Source organism: Typopeltis vanoorti, chromosome 7 (genome assembly GCF_054136105.1).
Source record: "Typopeltis vanoorti isolate ZY-2024b chromosome 7, IOZ_Tvanoo_1.0, whole genome shotgun sequence".
NCBI classification, from domain to species: domain Eukaryota; kingdom Metazoa; phylum Arthropoda; class Arachnida; order Uropygi; family Thelyphonidae; genus Typopeltis; species Typopeltis vanoorti.
The window spans coordinates 25262953-25286607 of NC_143555.1; the positions used below are offsets into that span (position 1 = coordinate 25262953).

The window sequence follows — 23655 nt, forward strand, 5'->3', positions numbered from 1 at the left end:
GCTGCTCATACTCTAAATTTAATCATTAACAATGCAGCCAAAGTGAATGCAGATACAATTAGTTTCTTTGCAATTATTCAAGAAATATACAATTCTTTCATTCTCTTACAAACGTTGGGCAATCCTTTCAAAGTTCGTAAAAAAAATTAACATTGAAACAGCCATCAGAGACGTGATGGGAAAGTAAAATTAATGCAATCTGCACTCTACGATATCAATTAGGAGAGATTTACGATGCACTTTTTGAAATTTTAAATAATGAAAATTTTAATAAAGAAACTCAGCATGAAGCACAAATATTATGTGTTAAAATAAAGGACTACAAATTTATTTGCTCTCTTATAATTTGGCATGATTTACTTAACAGAATAAAGCCCATGAGTAAAATGCTTCAAGACAAAAATATGAACATTACACTTGCTTTAGAATCTATTGAAAACTTAAAAATATTCTTACAAGAGTATCGATCAGATACAAATTTTAAAGAAGTTCTAAAAACGGCAAAATAACTGAGTGAAGAGGTGGATGGAGAACAACAATTTAAAACTGGTACAGAAGTTCAACAACGAAAGATGACACGATAATTTGACTATGAGCATCATGACGAAACGCCACAATCGCCAGAAGATAAATTTAGAGTGAATGTCTTTTATACACTTCTAGGCGTTGCATTGTGTTCATTAATAGAACGTTTTGAACAACTAAAAGATATGATAATTTCAATTTCTTGTATAGATTACTACAAATTAATAATGAAGATTTATGAAAAGTTTGTGACGATTTAGAGATTCTCTTGAAGGACTGCGACAATAAAAACTTACATGCAGTAGAACTATATGACGAGTTATGTGCTTTCCAGGATATTTTTCGGAAGGATAATTTAAATATTCAAAAGCACTTTCGATATCCTTAATTTTATTGTGTCCAATAATTTATCTTTCCCTAACTTTTCAATTGCTTTAAGCTATTAACCTTAACTGTTAGTAGCGAGCAGTGAACGTTCCTTTTCCAAGTTGAAATTGATTAAAACCTACTTAAGAACAAGTATGTCACAAAAAAGGCTTGTTAGTTTGGCGTTAATGGCTATTGAAAATGATATATGTGCGGAATTAGACGTTAAGACCATATTTCTCATTTTGTGAATATGAAATCAAAAACCTTAAAATTTTAATAAAAAAACTTTCAAGTATATTTATGTAATTTATTTTCTGTTATTCTGTAAAGATATTATTTTTTGAATACTTATTAAATGTTCTAATTATTTCTGAATTCTTTTCTTATTTTCTCATCTATCATGAGTTTCTTTTAATTTCCTAAAAGATAGTTCCACTTATAAAAATTATTACAAGTTACTAAGAATTTAGTAACTTGTAAAATGCAAGAATTTTTTAAACTTTAGTTCAAATAAATTTTAACTTTAATTAAAATTCATTTTAATTTTGTTAGCGATTCGGGTTGGTGAGAAGGCTATAATCCCTGTATCATTATATTCAACGATTATAGCGAAGTGGTTTTATCAAAATTTGCTTTAACTTTTGAGAATTTTTTGAATATACGGATTTTTAACGATTATCCTGCCTAGTCAACACTCCCGGTTCATTACATTTAGCGAACCAACGTGTGGCTGTTCTGTCAAAATTTATTTAAGAAATTTCAAATAATTTAAATTTTTATTATCGTAAAAGAACCACACGCTCCCGGATCGTTACAGGGGCACTTAGATAGAAATTGCATGTGGGCGTCAAAGACCCTAGCGCCGGCTCTCTCTCTATATATATATATATTAAATTCTTTTTCTCTTCAGCTGCCATTAACAGATCTGTTTCTTTCTTTTTCAGTTCCACCAATGATTTGGATACCAAATCAACTAATAGGAGTTCCTTATGGTGGAGAAGTTGTGCTAGAGTGTCACACAGAAGCCTATCCAATGTCTATAAACTATTGGACTAAAGAGGACAGTGGAATGATAGCAAACAGTGAAAAGTATACAACATTCCTACAAGACAGCTCATACAATGTACACATGAAGCTCACTATACATGATGTGCAGTATATAGATTTAGGGATGTACAAATGTTTTGCCAAGAATTCTCTTGGATCAACAGAAGGTTCAATTAGATTATATGGTAAGTTCATTTTCTTATTGTTACTTCTGCTGAGTAACTTTCTCATCTAATGTTTCTGATTTCTTGAACGTTTAGGACAGATGCTGCCTCACTGTATGCAAAAAGGAGTAAAAATCACTGTTTCTATGAACTTTTGGTGTAAAAATAATATTGTGCATTTCCAGTGAACTAACAGGAAAGAAACTCATCTAGATTTTTTTTTTTAATTAATGGTTGCAAAAATAAGAGATCTGAGTATGATGGTGGATAGGGATCTAAAATTTGGAGGACAACACGGGAAATTCTTCAATAATGAAGAGGGAATGACTTGTAAGGAAATTCGAATTCCGTTGTATGAGACCTTGATTAGGCCACACATGGACTACTATGCACAGATTTGGTTACCGATTTTAAAAGGATGAAGTGTTGGAAAAGGTTCAGAGGTGATTGACTAAGGTGGTTTCTGGAATACTGAGTATAAAGAAAGGTTGAGAAGATGCCATTTACAGAGACTAGTAGATAAGTGTTGTGATATGATAGAGACGACTTGCTAAGGAGTTCTTATCAAATTAATGCCAAAGAGGTTTTTCATAGAATATTGGGCAGGTGTGTGTGTGTGTGTGTGTGTGTGTATGGGGGAAATGAAGTCATCCCTGGAAGCTGTAGGAGGAGGAGGAGGGTGTGAGCAAAGGCATGAAACAAAGACTTATTGCCCAGGAGTGTGGTGTCTCGGAAAATATAAATCAGTTTAAAGGCATGGTTCAGTGAATTGTGTGTATGATTTAACCTCCCCACAATGAGTCTTGGGGTAATAATAAAAGTTGACTTCAAATTTTTTAAAGGTTATTAGTGAAAAATTAAAAAAAAACATGAATTATTATTATTATATGGACACCTCTATGTAGTCCGAAGACTCATTGCAGGAGACCTAATCTATCCACACAACCTATTATACCGCTTCTTGAACACATTAACAGAAAAGTACTCACAACTGACTCAGGCAACCCACTCCACTCATTCACAACTCTCTAAGCAAAAATTCTAGTTCCATACCCCTATTCAACTTCCAGGGATGATCCCATGTTCTGGTCTCTCTAGCCAAGTGCGGATGATTTCCCCTCCATCAATCCTATAAAAACCCTTTATGCAACTTAAAATGATTCTATCATATACCCCTCTTTTTCTCCTATCAGCCAACTTCTTCAATCTACACACATTCAACCAATCCTCACATGGAACATTCCACAGGCCACTCATCATCTCAGTCACTCACCTCTGAATCCTCTCCATTGCTCCTCATCCCCAAGAAACCCAGGGGACCAGACTTCAACACAGTAATATAGATGTGGGCATATCAAAGCCCTATAAAAGGGAGGTAACCGAATCAGTTGATATAGTGGAATTACTGAGCGAGTACTTTGCAAGAGTATATCATCAAGGTGGTGACATAGCAGGAATGAAGGAACCAACAGCTTATATGGGAATGGTGGTGAATGAAGTGGAGGTGAATAGTCTATTACAGAACCTCAATGTCAATACATCTGTGGGATTGGATGGTATACCAGCTCGTGTCATACGTGAAGCGGCTAAAGAATTGTCAGTGCCCTTGACCATTTTGTTTAATTTGAGTCTCGGGTCTGGGTTAGTCCTGAGGGGGTGGAAAGAGGGGAAAATAGTTCCCCTGCATAAAGGGGGTTCCAAGACTGCTTTTGTAAATTACCGACCGATCAGCATGTCAGGAATCATTGTCAAGGTCTTGGAGAAAATAGTCAAGAGGAGAATACAGGAATGGATAGATGAAAATGGGGGACAGCATGGTTTTGTGAAGGGTAGATCATGCCTCAGTAACTTGCTCACATTTTATAACACAGTAATAGCTAAACTGGATAAGGGTAATGGGTTTACAGTGATCCTAATGGAACTTGCTAAGGCCTTTCACAGGATACCACATGGAATTCTAATCCGTAAACTGCAGCATATTGGGATGGATATAGGGTTGGTGAGATGGATAGGAAGGTGGTTGATGGAGAGATATCAGAGAGTGGTTTATTCAGGAATAGAGTCCAAAAGACGGCCTGTGACTAGTGGTGTGCCACAGGGTTCTGTTCTTGGACCACTACTGTTTAATTTGTTCATTAACGATATAGGAAAGGATCTCAGAGGAACTGTTCATTTCTTTGCTGATGATGCAAAGTTGGGTAGAGCAATAGTGAATGCGCAGGATGTCGAAATTTTGCAGGATGATTTGGATAGTTTGGAGGGCTGGGCTAAGGAGAATAGACATCAGTGTAATGGGCAAAATGTAAGGTTATGCATTTTGGGATGAAACGATTAGCAGCAGTATACCACATTGGTGGAACTGTACTCCAGGAGATTGACGAGGCCAGGGATCTGGGAGCGTTGGTGGATAGGGAGTTGAAGTGTAGGGGGCACGAAGAGAGGTGGTTATCGAGAGGAAGGGTTCTTGCATCTTTTCGAACTGAGGGAAGAAGGAAAGCAGTTTCTGCGAGAGCGAAAATCTGACTTAGTAGAGCCTTTGTTGAATGTGGAATGGATCGCTAAGCTTGCGTATATGGCGGACATATTTAGACTTCTCAACAAACTTAATATTTCTCTTCAGGAGTCTTGTACAAATATTTTTACACTGAGAAATAAAATGGATGCGTTCAAAAAGAAGCTGGCTCTTTGGGATAGTCACGTACAAGAGTCATATACAGAATTGTTTTCACTTTTGGGAGAATTGTTGATTCCTGCTGATGTCAACAAGAAAGTCATAATAACATAAGTCAACATTTAAAGTCGTTAGCTGAAAACTTTAATAATTATTTCTCTACAAATGAGGATCCTCTTAAAGCTAAAGCCTACCTCCGGATTAATAATCCCTTCTTGGAAGATATAAAATCATACACACTTGATCCTTGTGAAAAAGAAAAGCTGATCGAGTTGTGGTCTGATGTCACTCTGGTGTTGAGACATAAAATGTAACCATTGTCTCAATTTTAGATATCGCTCGAAAAAGAATATCCATCTCTGAATTATAAAGCTATCAAATTGTTTGTCATTTTTTCAACTTCCTATTTGTGTGAAAAGATTTATTTCAGCCATGTCTGTAATAAAAACCAAACAGAGAAATTGAATGGATGTTATTGAAGCACTTAGTCTCTCAGAAACAATGCTGCAGCCACATATATCAAATTTTCTAACCTCTAAGCAGCAGCAGCAGATGTCGCACTATCTAAAAAAAATTGTAATTTGATAACATTGGATTTAATAAATAAAATACTATCTGCATTGGTTTATGTTTCTGTCTTAGCCCTCAGCCAGTCCATGAAATGTTTCTCCTGTTTTCCCCGGTCAGCAGGTGTAAAAAGATTGAAGAACGCTGCTCTAAACTTTAACTCTCTATCTACCACCACCCCTATATCTCAAGCTTCATCCATTTGCTGGAGTACAGTGCCATCAATGTGATACACGGTTATAATTTATTTATCCCAAAATACATAACTTTACATTTCTCCACATTAAACTGATACCCGTTAACTTTTGCCCATACTGGCAGCCTATTTAAATTGTTCTGCAAGTTCTCCACATTGCCTTGATTAACTATTACTCTGCCTAATTTAGCATCATCAGCAAACAACTGAATATTTCCTTTCAGGTTATTTCCTATATCATTTATGTACAAAATAAACATCAATGGTCCGAGCACTGAACCTTGCGGCACACCACTAGTCATTTGTTTTCGCCTCAATTCTGCCACCTCCATATACCATTTTTAGATATATCTGTCCAACAGCCACCCTCTTATTCACCCACATTTGTTCTAATTTGTGTAACAGAGTTCCATGTGGTATTCTGTCAAATGCCTTTGCAAATCATCATCTATCCATTTAGTTAATCCAACTTAGCTGTTACCCTAATATAAAAAGTTTATAATAAATTTAGTTTAATCCTTTATCCAAGTGTAAGCAAACAAACTTTGCACCTGAAGTATCTTCAGAACTGAGGCAACTCGTGGTAAAGGTGGACTAAGATCTCATCACTTGTCTTAGTATCTCCCATAATGCAAAGCACATCTCCTTGCAGACATGTATAATGCTATGCATTAAGGGAAGAGCCACTACCCAGACCGGTTTTGACCTTGATTGAGTCAGTGGGAGCCAAACCTAGAGGAGGTGATACTAAGGTGGAAGTAATGGAGAAGTCATATTTAATAATAAGGTGAGACATTGTTTGGCAACTCATATAGGTAAATATGACTTCTCCATTACTTCCACCTTAGTATCATCACCTCTGGGTCTGGCTCCCACAGACGAGACCTCAATAAAGGTCAAAACTTGTCTGGATAGTGGCCCTTCCCTTAATGCATAGCATTATACATGTCTGCAAGGAGATGTACTTTGCATTATTGTTGTCCAATACTCCCCAACCACTAGTCCCCTTCATCACATGCTCCCTTAAGTAATTATCTCTCAGCAGGTGTATAAATTGTATTTCCTTTTTGCCATGTGATCTCTCTTCCTCCTCCAGTCTATATCTCCATAGTTGAAATCCCCCATAATAATCTCTCGACCTGTACTCATTGTTCTAATTTGGCTATGCTTGTCTTCCAGATCATCTGTGGAATTCCTTGGCCTATAGCAATAACCAACTGTATATTTTGTTTTACTGGTCTTAATCTCTCACCAGATTGCTTCAAATGAAGAGCCACCCTCCCACCTGTCTCCTAAACTTTTTGTTTGCAATTCATCTGCAATCATCAACAGTACTTCCCCCTGCCATCCTGTCTTCCCTGAAAATACTAAACCCTTCACATTCAATCTCTGTAACTACATCATCTGTTGTTAGCCAAGTCTCACTAATGCCTATAACTTTTGGTGCAGTTGCACTAATGCCAAAAACTCCTCCCTGTTGTTCCCGATACTTCTGGCATTAGTGTATAGAAATTGCAGAATCCCTTTAGTTCTCCACCCACCTTTACTTTCTGAATTGACTACCCTATTCAATATTTTTGCTTTAGAGACTAGATTCCTCACTTGGTCATTCTCACACTCACTCGCTTCATGGGTGCCTTCACACAAACTAACTTGCTTCCATCCTAATTGCTTTAGTTCCATTGAATTTGCACTTCAGCATTCTCATGAAAAAAGCTCTCTAGACACCTAACACCAAAATCATTTAGATGCAGTTCATCAGCATTGTACAAATCCTTCTTCTTTTCATCAAACAGAGACCACACATCCACAAATTCTGCATCATTCCTTTTGCACGATCTATGTACAGACTCATTGGCTATCAGTGCCCTCCTCCTCAGTTTGCCTCTATCATAGTGTGGTAGGAGACTTGCAATCTTCGCCTTCTCGCTCTTCAGTTTTGCCTCTTCTAACAACTCCTTTACATCCTCCCTCATAGAATATTTCTCACCTCTCAAATCATTTGTACCAACCAAGACAATCATTTCCTGCAACTCACCTTTTTGCATCCAGATGTCACGGCTAATATTGTGAATTTTTGCACCCAAGAAACATGATTTTGTCATGCTTTTATTAAGTACTCCCCTGATCATTGAGTCTCCATACATAATTTTCTCCTTGACTTGTTTTCCTTGTTTGTTTGTTTGGTCGGTCTTTATTATTCCTTTGGATCATCTGCTTCTTTCTTTTTTCAGCCCTTAACTCTTGCAGCTTCTACAATTTTTTCAATTTTGCACTTTGTCCTATGAAGGATAATAATTAAGTGTGCTGTTTCTTTATTAATATCAATATAGAAGTACCTTCATTATCTTCTATTTCCATGGCCGCACATTCGACATTAATAATCATTTTATCATTTTCCATCTTGCCATCGGTATTTGTTGTTTTTTCATCACCTAACGCAGATGCTCACTTCTGAAACACTTAATATATATATTCTCTCTCTCCAGTTTCAATTTCTTTCCACATGCTCTTCAATTTTCTCCATGAATACATTTCACACACACACACACACACACACACACACACACACTGCACTGAATAATATCCCATAAATTCAAGTCGCCAGACAATGTGGTCTTTACAGCCATTTTTCGTTGTGTAGGTGCCATGCCGACAATATCACAATAAAAATGTTATAAGATACTAAATACTCTAAAAACACGAAAATCTCCACTAATAGACTAATATTTATTGTTGTGTTTTTCCCCCCAGAAGGGGAAAAAACACAACAATAAAACAGATAAAAATCACCAATTTTACTTGAGTGCTAAATTACACAACAATATAACCCCAAATCAATCTCCAATGACATAGGGAATGTTAATTTTGGTTGCACCTCATGATGTTTGTCAATCTCTTTCCAAAACTATCTGGATTTGCATCTCATATTCAATATGAATTTCTTAAAGGGATAAACTACTAATCCAGATTACAAATGTTTAGTAATTTTTTAGTCTTCAAAAGTACATATGCAAATAATAACTAATAGAAGTCAATATTAACAACCTGTTCCAAGTTAAGCAAATCTTTTGCAACCAGGAACCTTGCTTTGCAAATAAAGCATGGTATTTTTTCAAGCCACTTAATGCTTGTAAGTAAGTTAGCAATTTCATAACTATCAAGTCGAACATAATTTATATATACACATAGTACATAACTTAAGGAAATTACAACAGTAAAAAAACTCATGAACTGCTCCTTAACCATTCAATATCAATTTTATGTGATTTTTTTAAAAACTATAAAGTTCTCAGTGATCAAAAAAAGTCAGACCTGTACCTTCAAAGTGTTGATTGGTATATTTTTGAATAATGTTTATGGCAGAGTTTCTCAAAGATATCACCCTTAGATTATTGTTGGCTTTATTTGGACTTCTCTTATACAAGCTGCAACATGGTTAGTGTATCCGCTCTCCAGCCAAAAGGCTGTGGGTTCAAATCTGGCTGTTGTCATGGCTGTTTGTGCTTGTCTGTGAAATTACTAGTGGCGGTGGTGTTGGTGTAGATGATGAACCCTGGAGGTATCTAATAATAATAATAATCCAAATGTGACCAAAACATATGTTTTGTTTTACCAATTTACTTATGCACTATAACATTATGATTAATGCATATACAGAAATACACTTAAATATTGCAAAGACTTTTGATAGTTACATGATAAGTTGGTAACTAAATTGAAATGGATGGGATTAAATACTAAATTAGTGATTGGCTGTCAGATAAGAATTAGTAAGTAGTATATGAAGAGCATGGTATGGCAAAAGAGATGAGTCGCTCATTTGTGCTACAGGAATCTGTTTTGGGGACCATTGTTGTGTAACGATATGGGGATGGGTTTATCTGGAGCTACAGCTGATGCACAACTGGGAAGAACAGTGAAGAGTCATAGAAGTTGTGGCCTTATTACAGAAGGATTGAAATAGTCTGTGTGATTTGAATTACCAGTTCAATGTTGTAGGCAAAGGTGGGATGTAAAGTAATACACATGGTGAAGAAATTGTGAAGGAGAATAGAGCTGATAGTGATCATGGACAGGAACCTGATATTTAGAGGTGATGATGTTCAAGTTGTGAGGTGGTCATATTGCCATAATCCAATGATGAGAAAGACCTTGACGTGCATATGTAAAGAGGTTATGGTTCCATTGTATACAGCCTTCATCAGTCCCCCTTATGGATTATTGTTTGCAAATTTGGTCACCTGTATTTATAAGAATGATGATATATTCAAGTTCAGAGATGATTTCCTGAGGTGGTGTCTGATCTTTGGAATGCAGGATGTGAAGACAGATTGAGGGAATGAGATTTGTAGAGTCCTGTGATTAAGTGGGATATGTTGATAAGGGATTGTTACCAAGTGAATGCAGACGAAATTTTTTTTTGAATTGGAGACAGGTAGGACTAGAGGCCATTCTCGGAAACTGTCTAAAGAAGGTGCAAGCAAAGGAGTAAGGAGCATGTTCTTTGCATGGAGTTGGTGAGTGGAACGAATGTAGTTCGTGTGTTAAGTGCTTGTGTGCTTAAGTGCTTAAGTGCTGGGAGAAACTCATGTCTTAGTGACTGAGATGAAATATTGGAAGAATTAAATAATCTTTTTAATCCCTTCTCAGTACTCCATTAGAGGCTTAATGGAGTGAAACAGCACTGAAAAAGGATTGAAAGTATTACTTAATTCTTCCAATATTTTGTCTGTCACTGAGACATCATCAGCGAGTACACTATGAGATTTGTAACAAGCTCACACACAAAGGCAACACAAAACCAAATGAAACGTGGACAAAAGACTAGAGTCCTAACTAGGTCGGGGCACCCTCTGTTGGCAACCCCCTTGGTGGCCTAGAATGTAAACTGTTATCTCAAAGTAATAGTGTTTCCCATATTTTGGGATATTTAATACAACCATATTTATTTAAATTAAGCTAATTTCTGAGAGCAGCTGCAGATTCCAATAATAGGCTTTCTGTTCTAAATTTACTGTGATGGAACATGATGGCCTTTTTCTAATTGATTCTATGGGCTATATCTAAAGCATGGTCCACGAGGCTCAGTTGACCATAGTCATGATTGCAGACGTATTCTTTCTGTTCTTCCACGTGGATATTAGCTGATCTTTTTGTCTGTCCATAGAAGCAGAAATTTAATTTTGTAGACCCTGGCTATTTTTTCTGAAGTGCCTCAAACATAGGGGATGATGATAGCATTACTAAAATCTTTCTGAAAAGAAGATCAAGGACTTGCAGAATGGTTGATTATTTTTTATATACTGTGGGAACTCTGGCTATTAGATAAGAAGTTGTGGCGTATGTTATTATTATTCACGCCTCCATGGAGTCAAAAGATTCATCGTGGGAGGTCCTTCCCAAGAAACACAGTCTATCAAGACGCATCGAGGGGAGGTGCCCCCTAAGAAACAGTCCATTATACCACTCCTTAAACTCATTGACCATTCTCGCTCTCACCACTCCATCAGGCAATGCATTCCATGGTTCAACCACCCTCCATGTGAAGAAACCACTCCTCACTCTCTTGCTCCCAGTTTCCTTTCGTAACTTCCAAGGATGGCCTCTTACCATCACTCCTTCCTGCTGTTCGACCAAGCAAAAGAACTCCCCAGTGTCAACCCTGTAACCACCTCTCAACAGTTTAAAAGTCTCAATCATATCACCTCTCCTTCTTCTATCCACCAAACTCTGCAGTCCACAATCCCTCAGCCGATTCTCATAACTTTCATTGTACAGTCTTGAAACCACCTTTGTTATCTGCCTTTGTACCCTTTCCACAGCTAATTTATCCCCTTCAAATCCTAGGGACCAAATCTGAGGACAATAGTCCAAGTGTGGTCTGATCAGGGTCTTATACAATGAATGATAACTGTTTTATCTCTACAGGTCAGTGTCCTTCTCATTATTGCAGCAATCCTCTGTGTTACCCTCACCACCTTTGCAATATGTCCCCTAAATTTCAGGTTTCTATTAATCATCAACCCCAGATCTCTTGTCTCCCCTACTTCCTCCAGTATAACTCCTCCCATAGAGAATGCAGTGTCCCATCGATGTTTCCCAAACCTCAAGACCTTACATTTTGCTACATTAAACCGACCCCCCCCCCCATTCATTTGCCACCTCTTGCAGGGCTGATGCATCTATACTCTTACTAATGATCCTTCCCAGCTTTGCATCATCTGTAAACAACTGAATATCCCTTTGCAATCCACTGGCAATGTCATTGATATAAAGGTTAAACAATATAGGTCCCATTACTGAGCCCTGTGGGACCCCCACTTGTAACCCTCTGCTTCCTTGAAACTGCCCCACTATACACAACTCTCTGATACCTATCGGACAGCCAATCCTGAATCCAGTTGACCAATCAATCTGACATCCAGACCCATGTGCTGCAACTTAAATATCAGTTTATCATGTGGCACCCTGTCAAATGCCTTTGCAAAGTCTAAGATAATGGCAGTATATGCCTTTCCCTCATCTAATGCTCTTGTAACTTTATCATAAAAGGCTAGCATATTGTTGAAAGAACAGCGCCCCTTCACAAATCCATATTGACTCTCACAGATAACATTACCCTCATCTGCCCAATGCTGTATATGGTCCTTCACTACTTTCTCCAAGATCTTACTAACTACTGATGACATACAAACTGGCCTATAATTAGACACTTCCAATCTGCTACTGCCCTTATGCAATGACTCTATCTTACCTTCCTTCCATTCAAGTGTTCATTGAACAATTCCACTATATCCTCTGCATCAGTCACTCTATTCCCATTTTTATCCCACAATATCATTCTTCCACAGTCATTTCTCCTCCTTCTGGCCACATAGCTAAAAAATTCCTTAGGATTTTCTTTAAATCTTAGGGCCAATCTCCTCTCATATTCCAGTTTCGTCTTCTTTACCATACTAGTCACTCTTCTGGCCTCTCTTATACTCTTCATGTATCTTCTCTTCACCTGTCTCCTTATATCTCTTCCATAGACTCTTTTTCGCATGCAATTCATGTTTAATATTGTTTGTCATCCAAATTCTGTCCTCTTGTTCACTCGTGTTATACAACTTACCATTGCTGCTAACAAATATTCTTTCATAATTTCCCATGCACTAATGATATCCCGCCCCTCCAAATTCCTCCCTCCATGAAACTTCCCCAAGTTGACATCTTAGACTATTGTAATCACCTGCCTTATAATTCCACATACGTTCCCATCTCTCCTGCATGTCTATTCATTTTTTATGTCATTTCATGTGATTAAGTTCTGCTGTAAGAGAGTACTCATTGGAACAGAGGTTATGGGCGTTATTGGTTAGTGTTTAAATAATATCATATTGTTGAGAATGGGGTGATGGGAAAGTTTGTGAATGCATGGGTGGGCTTCCTATATACTGAAAAGGACAGCTTACCATTGGGTAAGCATGTTACCAAGGTGTACAGAAAAAAATAAAACTATTATCAGTTTCCTTTTCCATAGTAAATAGGATTCTAGAGTGACACAGAAAAAACATCATCCACATATCTTAACCAGATAGAAGGTTTGAGAGGGGCTGAGTAAAGAGGTGGTGTTTTAAAATATTCCATTAAAAAAAAAAAATCCCAAGGGACGATGAGAGGGTAGAATCCATAGTAATACCATTTATTTATAAATTTTGTGCTTCAAAGAGAAGATTCCAAAATAGTTAGCAAAGGGACAACTTTCTTTAAGTGATAAGGTGTCATTTAAGGAAATATCGTGAACAATGAGATGAAATGAAAACTAACCAAAGTATCGGTATTATTTAACATTGAATTCTAAATGGATAGTTTTTTTTATATAGGAAATAGTATAACCAGTAAGGGGGAAGGAGGCCAAGAACTGAAGGTTTGAGATTTTTTGTGATTTCAGGATGCCAGAAAGAAACTCTTTTAAGCAGACTTTTCAATTTTTTAATCTGAGATTTGGTGGGATTGTAATCTAAAGGTCTGTAAGTGGAGCAGTCTCTGAGAATGATGTCCATTTTTCTGTTGTATTAATTAGTATTAAGAATAACAGTAGCACTCCCCTTATCAGCTCTACTGATGACTATACTGCTATCTTTGCATAGTTTCTTGAGGGCACTGACTTAGCAAGATGACAGATTTCTTTTAGGAGGTGAAGATTGAGAAAGAATCTGGCAATGTCAAGCCTATTTCCAGAGCTAAATGATACTGCATTCGATGTTGAACATTAGGTCTAGTGCTGGTATACTTGCTTCACAGCAACAGCAAAATTAGAGTCGAGACTAAGGACAATGATGGCAGCATTACTATGCCTTTTTTGCTTGCATGTTAACTAATGTATGAAGAGGTTGAATTAGAGGTACAGGTTTAGAAATCCAGAAGACTGTTGTACTTTTTGAAGTGTTTATTCTACTAAAGATCAGCTAGCTCCTTTCTCTCTCTCTTTGTACTTGCAGTATATAAAGTGCACATATATAAAGTGCTATGGATAGACAGGAAGAACCCCAAAAATACATCTGTAATCATGACTATGGTCAATCAGGCCTTGCAGACCATGCGATATTGCAGTGAATTTAGAAGAGAAAGACTAATATTGGAAAACGCAGCTGCACTTAGAAATCAGTCTAATTTACATAAATATGGTTGCTTTAAACTACCCAAAACATGGGAAACTCTAATACTTCGAGATTCTGGTTTAAATCATAGGTCATCACTAACAGAGGTTAGCAGAAGAACTGGATAAGTACCAGATCACCATAATAGGTGTTACTGAAGCAAAGAAGATAAAAACAGGTGATGTTTCTAAGCAACAAAAACAAGATATTATATTCAGGCAATAACAATCAGGAAAAAGAGGGAGTGGGTATAATATTCAATACTAAATATGAGGATAATCTTCTTGAATGGCAGGCAATATCAAGTAGAATGATGTGGGCAAATATCAGAATGGGGAACTGGAAAATGAGACTTATTTGTACTTATGGTCCCGTAGAAGGTTCTAATAAGAAGTGGAGGAATTTTTCAAGGCATTAGAGAAGACAGCTGACACAACAAAAAAGGAAAAACTGGTCCTTATTGGAGATCTAAATAGCAGGGTATGAAATAATTACCAGACATATAAGAATGTTTTAGTTCTTTTTTTCTATGTTTTTGTAGTGCTAAGTTGTTTTCTGGAATATGAGTGTCAGTCAGTGGTTGTTTTTTTGAAGTTAGTTGTTGCAATATTGTGTATTTTGGTTACTGAGAAGACTGGGTTGGAATCAAATGCATAACGGTGGAAGACGAGATGAAAGATAAGTTTTCATTATTTAGTTATTTCATTTTATTTATTTATTTATATCTAGTGTACTTAAATGTTTTGTTTGAAATTTTTTATACTTATTTAGCATTTATATTTTGAAATGTTTGTACTTATTTAGCGTTTATTTTTTGACACTAATTAGCGACACTATTTTAAATAATGGCTGCAGCTGCAGTTAAAATTACAAATGGCGTATCGCCAAGTTCCACCTCCATTTAAGGACTCCATTTTGCGCGATATCATACGGGATTTTGAATCATGCAGAACATGTGGATTGTATGAGTCCCGGCGATTGTATATGTGTCAGGAGAAAGAAGGGGGAAAATGTATATGTGCAAAATGCAGGCAATGGGAGGAATTTGGTGATTTAGAAATGACAATAACTGACCTCATTGAATCAGAGACAGGAGATTCTCCATGTAGAGAGATGACAGGTATGATAGAGGGCACGAGAAGTATGAATAAAATAAGAGTGGGGGAGTATGGAAAGGTTGAATGATTCTAAAGTTTTAGGAGATAGTCTCGATTGGGAGGATGAATGGCAAACAAGAATGGTTGACTTATAGAGAGAGATAGATGAGCTGAAAGAGCAGATGGGATGTCTGTGGAATGAAATGGGAAGTGTGAAAGATGAAATTAAGCGAATGGAAGAGACAAATGCAAGGCAAATCAGAGGAGGAGTGAGAGAGAGTTATGGGAATGAGAGAAGAGGAGAGAATAGGAACAATAGTAGAGGAGAGGAATTGAGAGAGAGTTATGGGAATGGCAGAAGAGAGAATAGGAACAGTATAAGAGAGGGAATGAGAGAGAGTTATGGGAGTGATAGAAGAGGTGAGAATGGGATAAGTGGAAGAGAGGGAATGAGTGTCAGATATAGGAATGATAGAAGAGGAAAGAATGGAAACAGCAGGAGAGGAGGAATGTAAGTGCAAGAGAGCACAGTGACTAGAGATGAAGTGATGTCAGGAAGGTAAGTAGGGGAGCACAGAGAGAAACTGTTACAAGAGAGAGAGAGAGAGTGAGGGATGCATGTGAATCAAGGAATATGGTTGTAAGAGGTGTAATGTATGGGGTCCATGGTGTTCAATGATCCATGGTGTTCATCCTATCTGAACACCATGGATCATTGAACACCATGCACTCAATGATCCATGGTGTTCAGATAGGATGCGTGAGGAATGTTTGCCAGGAGAAACGATAGAAAGTGTGGCTATGGCAATTAAGAGAGGTGAAAGGGTGGATGAGATGATTGTGATGGTGGGAACAAATAACTTGAGTGGTGGTGTAAATAGGGCAGCGAGAGATATGAGATTCTTGTTCGAGGCTGTGCAAAAGAAGACACAGAGAGGAAAGATAGTGTGTGTGTTGCCTAGGTATGATAATGTCGAGCTGAGCAGAAGAGTGGTGATATCCAATGTCATAATACTGAGAATGTGTCAGAAGAGAGGATTCGAATATGTGGATGCTTGGAGTGCATTTCAGAGCAGAGAGGAATTGTATGCGAGAGACCACCTGCATTTGAATGAGGAATGACATAGGCATCTGCAGAGATTGCTGTTCTGAACGAGTCAGTGTGTCCCAGTGTGGATGGTAGCAGGGATTGTCTTTTGTGGGAATGGGTACTTGGGAGAAGGGGGATGACATCAGGTAACACTGATCCCAGTGAAGTCTAGAGAGGATAATCCTGGGTATAGAAACAATGGCATTTTTATGTTTTATACCAATGCCAGGAGTATTCGGAATAAGGGAGAGGAATTGGTGGCACTGATAACATCAGACTGGCCAAAGATTATTGGGATCACAGAGATGTGGTTGACAGAAGAGAATATAATTACAGGAATAGAAGTTGCTGGGCAGCATTTTTTGGCAGGATAGGAAGGAAAAGTGTGGTGGTGGAGTACTGCTAATGATAAGTGATGACCGATGTCCTCTAAGAGTGGAGGCTTTGGAAGGCTGTGACACTAATGATATTGAAAACATATGGTGTGAGGTGGAGGTGGGCAAGACAGGATATTTAGTGGGGTGTTGCTACAGACCAGGAGCACAGAGGGTTGGGACCAGGAGATGTTGAGAGAGTTGAGCATGACAAGTGCAAGAACGATGATTGTTATGGGAGATTTTAACTACAGCAGTATAGATTGGGAAAAGGAAGATGCACGTAACAATAAGGGAATGGAATTTCTAGAATTCTTGAGGGACAAATGTCTTAGGCAACATGTAACAGAGGGAACAAGAAATTCAAGAGTTTTGGATTTGGTTATAACATCAGAAGAGCTGCTAATAACTGAGATGACATCTCTCCCACCAGTTGGAAAGAGTGACCATATGGTTTTGACTTAGAAAATGAATAGACATGCAGGAGTATCAAAGAGACGGGAACGTATGTGGAATTATAAAGCAGGTGATTAAAATATTCCTATTTGTCAACTTCAGGAAGTTTCATGGAGGGAGGAATTGGAAGGCCAGGATATCTTTAGTGCTTGAGAAATTGTGAAGGAATATTTGTTAGCAGCAATGGTAAACTGTATTCCACGAGTGAAGAAGAGGACACAATTTGGAGTAAAGTGGGTGACAAATAATATTAAACATCAGCTACATGCGAAAAAGAGGCTATGGAAGAGATATAAGGAGACAGGTGCAGAGAAGATTCATGAAGAATATCAGGCACGGGATAGAAGAATGACTAGTATGGTAAGGAAGGTGAAACTGGAATATGAGAAAAGATTAGCCCTTAGATCCAAGGAAAATGCTAGGGAATTTTTTAGCTATGTGGCCAGTAGGAGGAGAAATGACTGTGGAAGTATGGCATTGTGGGATAAAAATGGGAATAGAGTGACTAATGCAGAGGACATAGTGGAATTGTTCAATGAACACTTTATTGGAGTATTTCATCCTGCAGGAGTCAATTTGAATACTAGAGGGATAGAGCAAGTTCGAGGTTTAGAGGTGGGTGCAGGAGGAGAGTGTGTTCCACATACTGAGTACTCTCGATGTTAGTAAAGCTGTGAGACTGGATGGTATTTCACCACGAGTTTTGAGACAATGTGCTAAGGAACTGACAGTGCCCTTGACCTGGATCTTCAATGCAAGTCAGGCTGTGGGAAAGGTGCCCATTAAATGGAAAGAAGGTAAGATAGTGCCATTGAATAAGAGTGGTCGCAGACTGGAAGTGTCAAATTATAGGCCAGTTTGTGTGTCATCAGTAGTTGGTAAGATCTTGGAGAAAGTAGTGAGGGATCATATACAGCATTTTGAAGATGAGGGTAATGTTATCAGTGAGAGTCAGCATGGATTTGTGAAGGGGCGCTCTTGTTTTAGCAATGTGCTAGCCTTTTATAATAAAGTTACAAGAACATTAGATGAGGGCAAGGCATATACTGCCATTTTCCTACACTTAGCAAAGGCATTTGACAGGGTGCCACATGATAAGCTGATATTCAAGTTGCAGCACATGGGTCTGGATGTCAGATTGGTCAACTGGATTCAGGATTGGCTGTCTGATAGGTATCAGAGAGTTGTGTATGGTGGGACAGTTTCAAGGAAGCAGAGGGTTAAAAGTGGGGTCCCACAGGGCTCAGTACTTCGACCTATATTGTTTAACCTTTATATCATTGACATTGTCTGTGGATTGCAAGGGGATATTCGGTTGTTTGCGGATGATGCGAAGCTGGGAAGGGTTATTAGTAATAGTGCAGATGTGGTAGCCCTGCAAGAGGATTTGAAAATGCTAGATAGATGGGCAAATTAATGTGGGTATCAGTTTAATGCAGCAAAATGCAAGTTCTTAAGGTTTGGGACACATCGATGGGACACTGTTGGATTCTGAATGAGGAGAATTGGAAATTTTTAATACTTCATTCAGAGTCCAACATAATCTGCCATTCCCTAAGTCAAATTTTCTCATCAGACTAATAATCTCTTATTAATAGTATGCTATTTTTAGGATTTCTTTCAAGTTATGTTTATTAATATTTATTTGTTCATTTATTATTTTGATATGAAGTACAGTTGTAAAAACTATGTATTAAATGTCGCTTATTATTATGAGATTAATGTTACTGATATAGAGATAAAATTTGTAAAATGTGTAATCTTTTTATGTTATTAGTAAAATGTAATGTATCCAAGAAATTCTTCAAAATAAGACTTGATTGGTTGTTGTGAGAAATGATGTTATTTTTAGCCAGTACGTGCTTTAGCGTGAGTTACTGTACAGTATACATGAAGCCAGTTCGGTATCAACAAAACCAGGTAGAACCAGATTTTGGTGGGAAAGGAGAGTAGGATGTCATGAGCAGTACATGAAAAAGAAGAAGAGAGTAGAAAGAAAAAGGGAGAGAAATAACCTGGGGTTGAACGGAGTAGGAAGGACTGGAACTGCTCTGTATTTTGACTTATCTTTCCTCGAGCTCTTATTCTTTTATGAATACCTATCACCTTGCAGAAGGATAGCGTTGGATGAAAGGATAATAAGATTGAGTAAGAAATATTGAAAGTTAGGCAATTACGAGCAAGAAGATAAAATCTCCCGAGTTAACTAATCAGTTACTGAAACCCAGGATGCTATAATATTTGTGTGCACTCGAAGTGGAAGTATTCAAGAGCCAAGGAGTGTTTCTAGGATTCTTGATAATGAGGAAGCTATACCGTTTATACTGGTAAGGATATCTTTTCTATGCCTCATGTGAAGTAGCGAAGCTTGTTTCTGGAGAACATGACATAGTTCATATTGCTGAAATTAACAGTCAAGATTAAATGTATGATATAGTGAAACATTTCCTCGTAAATGTAATATATGAAGTATCTCTGGATTAATAATTCATATTTGAATGTGTGATATAGTGAAGCCTGTTACATGAGAACATAATCTGAAATTGAATTTTCTGAGGACTATTGTGTTAGATTTAGCAACTTCAAAGTTTATCAAAGTATGTCTGATGACTTGTGCTTTGTGATTGTTCTGAATAGTTAAACTGAGTCAATATTTAAGTACATTGAATGATAACTTTGTTCAGAGTGAAATTGTGTTTGGAATCTTGATAATAAGAAGAGTGGAATTTGTATGCATAAACTCTAATCGTAAATGATATACTCAGCTGAGTAAATTACTGTCTTAATGAGAACTTATTCATTCTTAATTGTATTATCCTTACTAGAAATCCTTGTTTTAATGTCAATTTATGTGTTAAAGCATTAAATATTTTTTATATGAGTTGAATCTAGTGTTTGCCTGATTTCTTTCATTGCACCGCTCTTTAAATAGTTCGATCTTAGCAGGAACCCTGTAAATAATAAAGAGAAATTCGGCCTGAATTAAGTTGATAACTATATGGTGCTAACTGATGGTTGATTTCACAACGTTGCTTATGCAAATTAGAACATAGAGTGGTGCAGTTAAAAATAAATTTTCTCTGTGTTTGAATGTGAAGTCAGTCAACAGCTAGAATATACAACGGAGTAGAGAGTAGGATCCAACAATGCTGCATACCCTATGGGAGGAGTTAAACTGGAGGAAATAGGAGAGACTAGATCTGGGTTTGATGATTGATAGAAACCTGAAATTTAGGGGACATATTGCAAAGGTGGTGAAGGTAACACAGAGGATTGCTACAATAATCAAAAGGACACTGACCTGCAGAGATAAAATGGTTATCATTCCGTTGTATAAGACTCTGATCAGACCACACTTAGACTATTGTTCTCAGATCTGGTCCCCAGGATTTGAAGGGGATAAATTAACTAAATTAGTGATTACATACTTGAAGTAGAAAAAGCCATCAAAGGCTTGAAATGTGGAAAGGCAGCAGGAGTAGATGATATTCGACCAGCAATGCTGAAGTATGGTGGTATAAAAGTCTTACAGTGGCTGCACTGCATAGTTCAGAAGGACTGGACAGAGGGACGAATTCCTGATGATTGGAGTAGAGCTATAATAGTGCCCATATATAAAAAGGGAAATAAAACTGAATGTTCCTGGCAAGATCACCTATGCAAGTATACTTGAGAAACGGTTGAGAAGAATTGTGGAAGAAAAGCTTAGTGAAGAACAAGCTGGATTCAGGCCAAATAGAGGCTGTCAGGATCAGATCTTCACTTTACGACAAATAGTCGAGAAAGCATGGGAATAAAATTGCAAAAGGGGTGGTAACAGACTGGAAGTGTCTAATTATAGGCCAGTCTGTGTGTCATCAGTAGTTGTTAAGATCTTGGAGAAAGTAGCGAGAGACCGTATACAGCATTGGACAGATGAGGGTAATGTTATCTGTGAGAGTCAACATGGATTTGTGAAGGGGCGCTCTTGACTTAGCAATATGCTAGCCTTTTATAATAAAGTTACAAGAACATTAGATGAGGGAAAGGCATATACTGCAATTTTCTTAGACTTAGCGAAGGCATTTGACAAGGTGCCACATGATAAGCTGATATTTAAGTTGCATCACATGGTTCTGGATGTCAGATTGGTCAACTGGATTCAGGATTGGCTGTCTGATAGGTATCAGAGAGTTGTGTATTGTGGAGCAGTTTCAAGGAGGCAGATGGTTACAAGTGGGGTCACACAGGGCTCAGTACTAGGATCTATATTGTTTAACCTTTATATCAATGATATTGCAAGGGGATATTCAGTTGTTTGCAGATGATGCGAAGCTGGGAAGGATTATTAGTAATAGTGCAGATGCGGCATCCCTGCAAGAGGATTTGAATATGCTAGATAGATGGGCAAATGAATGAGATTTCGGTTTAATGCAGCAAAAGGTAAGGTCTTGAGTTTTGGGAAACATGGATGGGACGCTGTATACTCTATGGGAGGAGTTATACTGGAGGAAATAGGGGAGACAAGAGATCTGGGGTTGATGATTGATAGAAACCTGAAATTTAGGGGACATATTACAAAGGTGGTGAAGGTAACACAGAGGATTGCTGCAATAATGAGAAGGACACTGACCTGCAGACATAAAAGGGTTATCATTCCGTTGTATAAGTCTCTGATCAGACCACACTTAGACTATTGTTCTCAGATTTGGTCACCAGGAGGGGATCAAATTTGAAGGGGATACATTAACTGTGGAAAGGATACAAAGGCAGATAACAAAGATGGTTTCAGGACTGTACTATGATAGTTATGAGGATCGGCTGAGGGAATTTGGACTGTAGAGTTTGGTGGATAGAAGAAGGAGAGGTGATATGATGGAGACTTTTAAACTGTTCAGAGGTGGTTACAGGGTTGACACAGGAGAGTTCTTTCGCTTGGTTGAACAGCAGGAGGGAGTGATGATAAGAGGTCATCTCTGGAAGGTAAGAAAGGAAACTGTGAGGAAGAGGGTGAGGAGTGGTTTCTTTGCATGGAGGTTGGTTGAACCGTGCAATGCATTGCCTAATGGAGTAGTGAGAACGAGAACGGTCAATGAGTTTAAAGAGTGGTATGATAGACTTTGAGTTTCTTAGGGGGGGAACTCCCCTCGATAAGTCTTGACAGACTTTATGTTCTTAGTAAGGACCTCCCATGATGAGTATTTTGACTCCATGGAGGCCTGAATAATAGTAATAAAGATGTGTATTTAAGTTTCATCAATCTGGAAAAGGCATATGACAAGTTGCCAAGAGAGAAGCTATTCAATACGCTACAGTTATATAAGACTAGAGCAATACTTAGTCTGTATTTTAGTTGTAAGTTGTCAGTTAGAATTGAAGAATTTATAGGAGGATGGTTTAATGTTAAATCTAGTATGAGACAAGGATGCACATTATCCCCTCTGTTATTCGTTATCTATATGGATCACATTATGAAGGAAAGTGGTATTAAACATGATATCAGAATTGGAGATGTTAATTATTATTATTCAGGCCTCCATGGAGTCAAAAGACTCTTCATGGGAGGTCCTTCCTAAAAACATAAAGTCTGTCAAGACTCATCAAGGGGAGGTTCCCCCCTAAGAAACACAAACTATCATACCACTCCTTAAACTCATTGACCGTTCTCGCCCTCACCACTCTATCAGGCAATCATTCCACGGCTCAACCACCCTCCATGCAAAGAAACCACTCCTCACCCTCTTGCTCACAGTTTCCTTTCGTAACTTCCAGAGATGGCCTCTTGTCAGCACTCCTTCCTGCTGTTCAACCAAGTGAAAGAACTCCCCAGTGTCAACCCTGTAACCACCTCTCAACAGTTTAAAAGTCTCAATCATATCACCTCTAGCTTCTTCTATCCGCCAAACTCTGCAGTCCACATTCCCTCAGCCGATTCTCATAACTATCCTTGTACAGTCCTGAGGCCATCTTTTTAATCTATCTTTGTATCTTTTCCACAGTTAATTTATTCCTTTCAAATCCTGCGTACCAAATCTGAGAACAATAATCCAAGGTGGTCTGATCAGAGACTTATACAACGGAATGATAACCCTCTTATCTCTGCGGGTCAGTGTCCTTCTCATAATTACAGCAATCCTCTGTGTTACCTTCACCACCTTTGCAATATGTCCCCTAAATTTCAGGTTTCTATCAATCATCAACCTCATATCTCTTGTCTCCCCTACTTCCTCCAGTATAACTCCTCCCATAGAGAATGCAGCATCCCATCGATGTTTCCCAAACCTCAAGACCTTACATTTTGCTGCATTAAACTGATGCCCCATTCATTTGCGCCTCTGTCTAACTTATTCAAATCCTCTTCCAGGGCTACCACATCTGCACTATTACTAATAATCCTTCCCAACTTTGCATCATCAGCAAACAACTGAATATCCCCTTGCAATCCACTGGCAATGTCATTGATATAAAGGTTAAA

At 37.9% G+C, this 23655-nt stretch overlaps 1 protein-coding gene across 10 annotated transcripts in view; it reads left to right on the top strand.

Annotated features, from left to right (window-relative positions):
- Nucleotides 1-23655, top strand: part of LOC150104529 (lachesin-like) — a 1086504-nt gene that overhangs the window by 856932 nt on the left and 205917 nt on the right. For all 10 annotated transcript variants that reach the window (XM_090395729.1, XM_090395728.1, XM_090395732.1 and 7 more), the window contains one exon: nt 1839-2126. In XM_090395729.1, coding sequence (XP_090251855.1) covers nt 1839-2126 — 288 coding nt within the window. The remainder of the gene's footprint in view (nt 1-1838; nt 2127-23655) is intronic.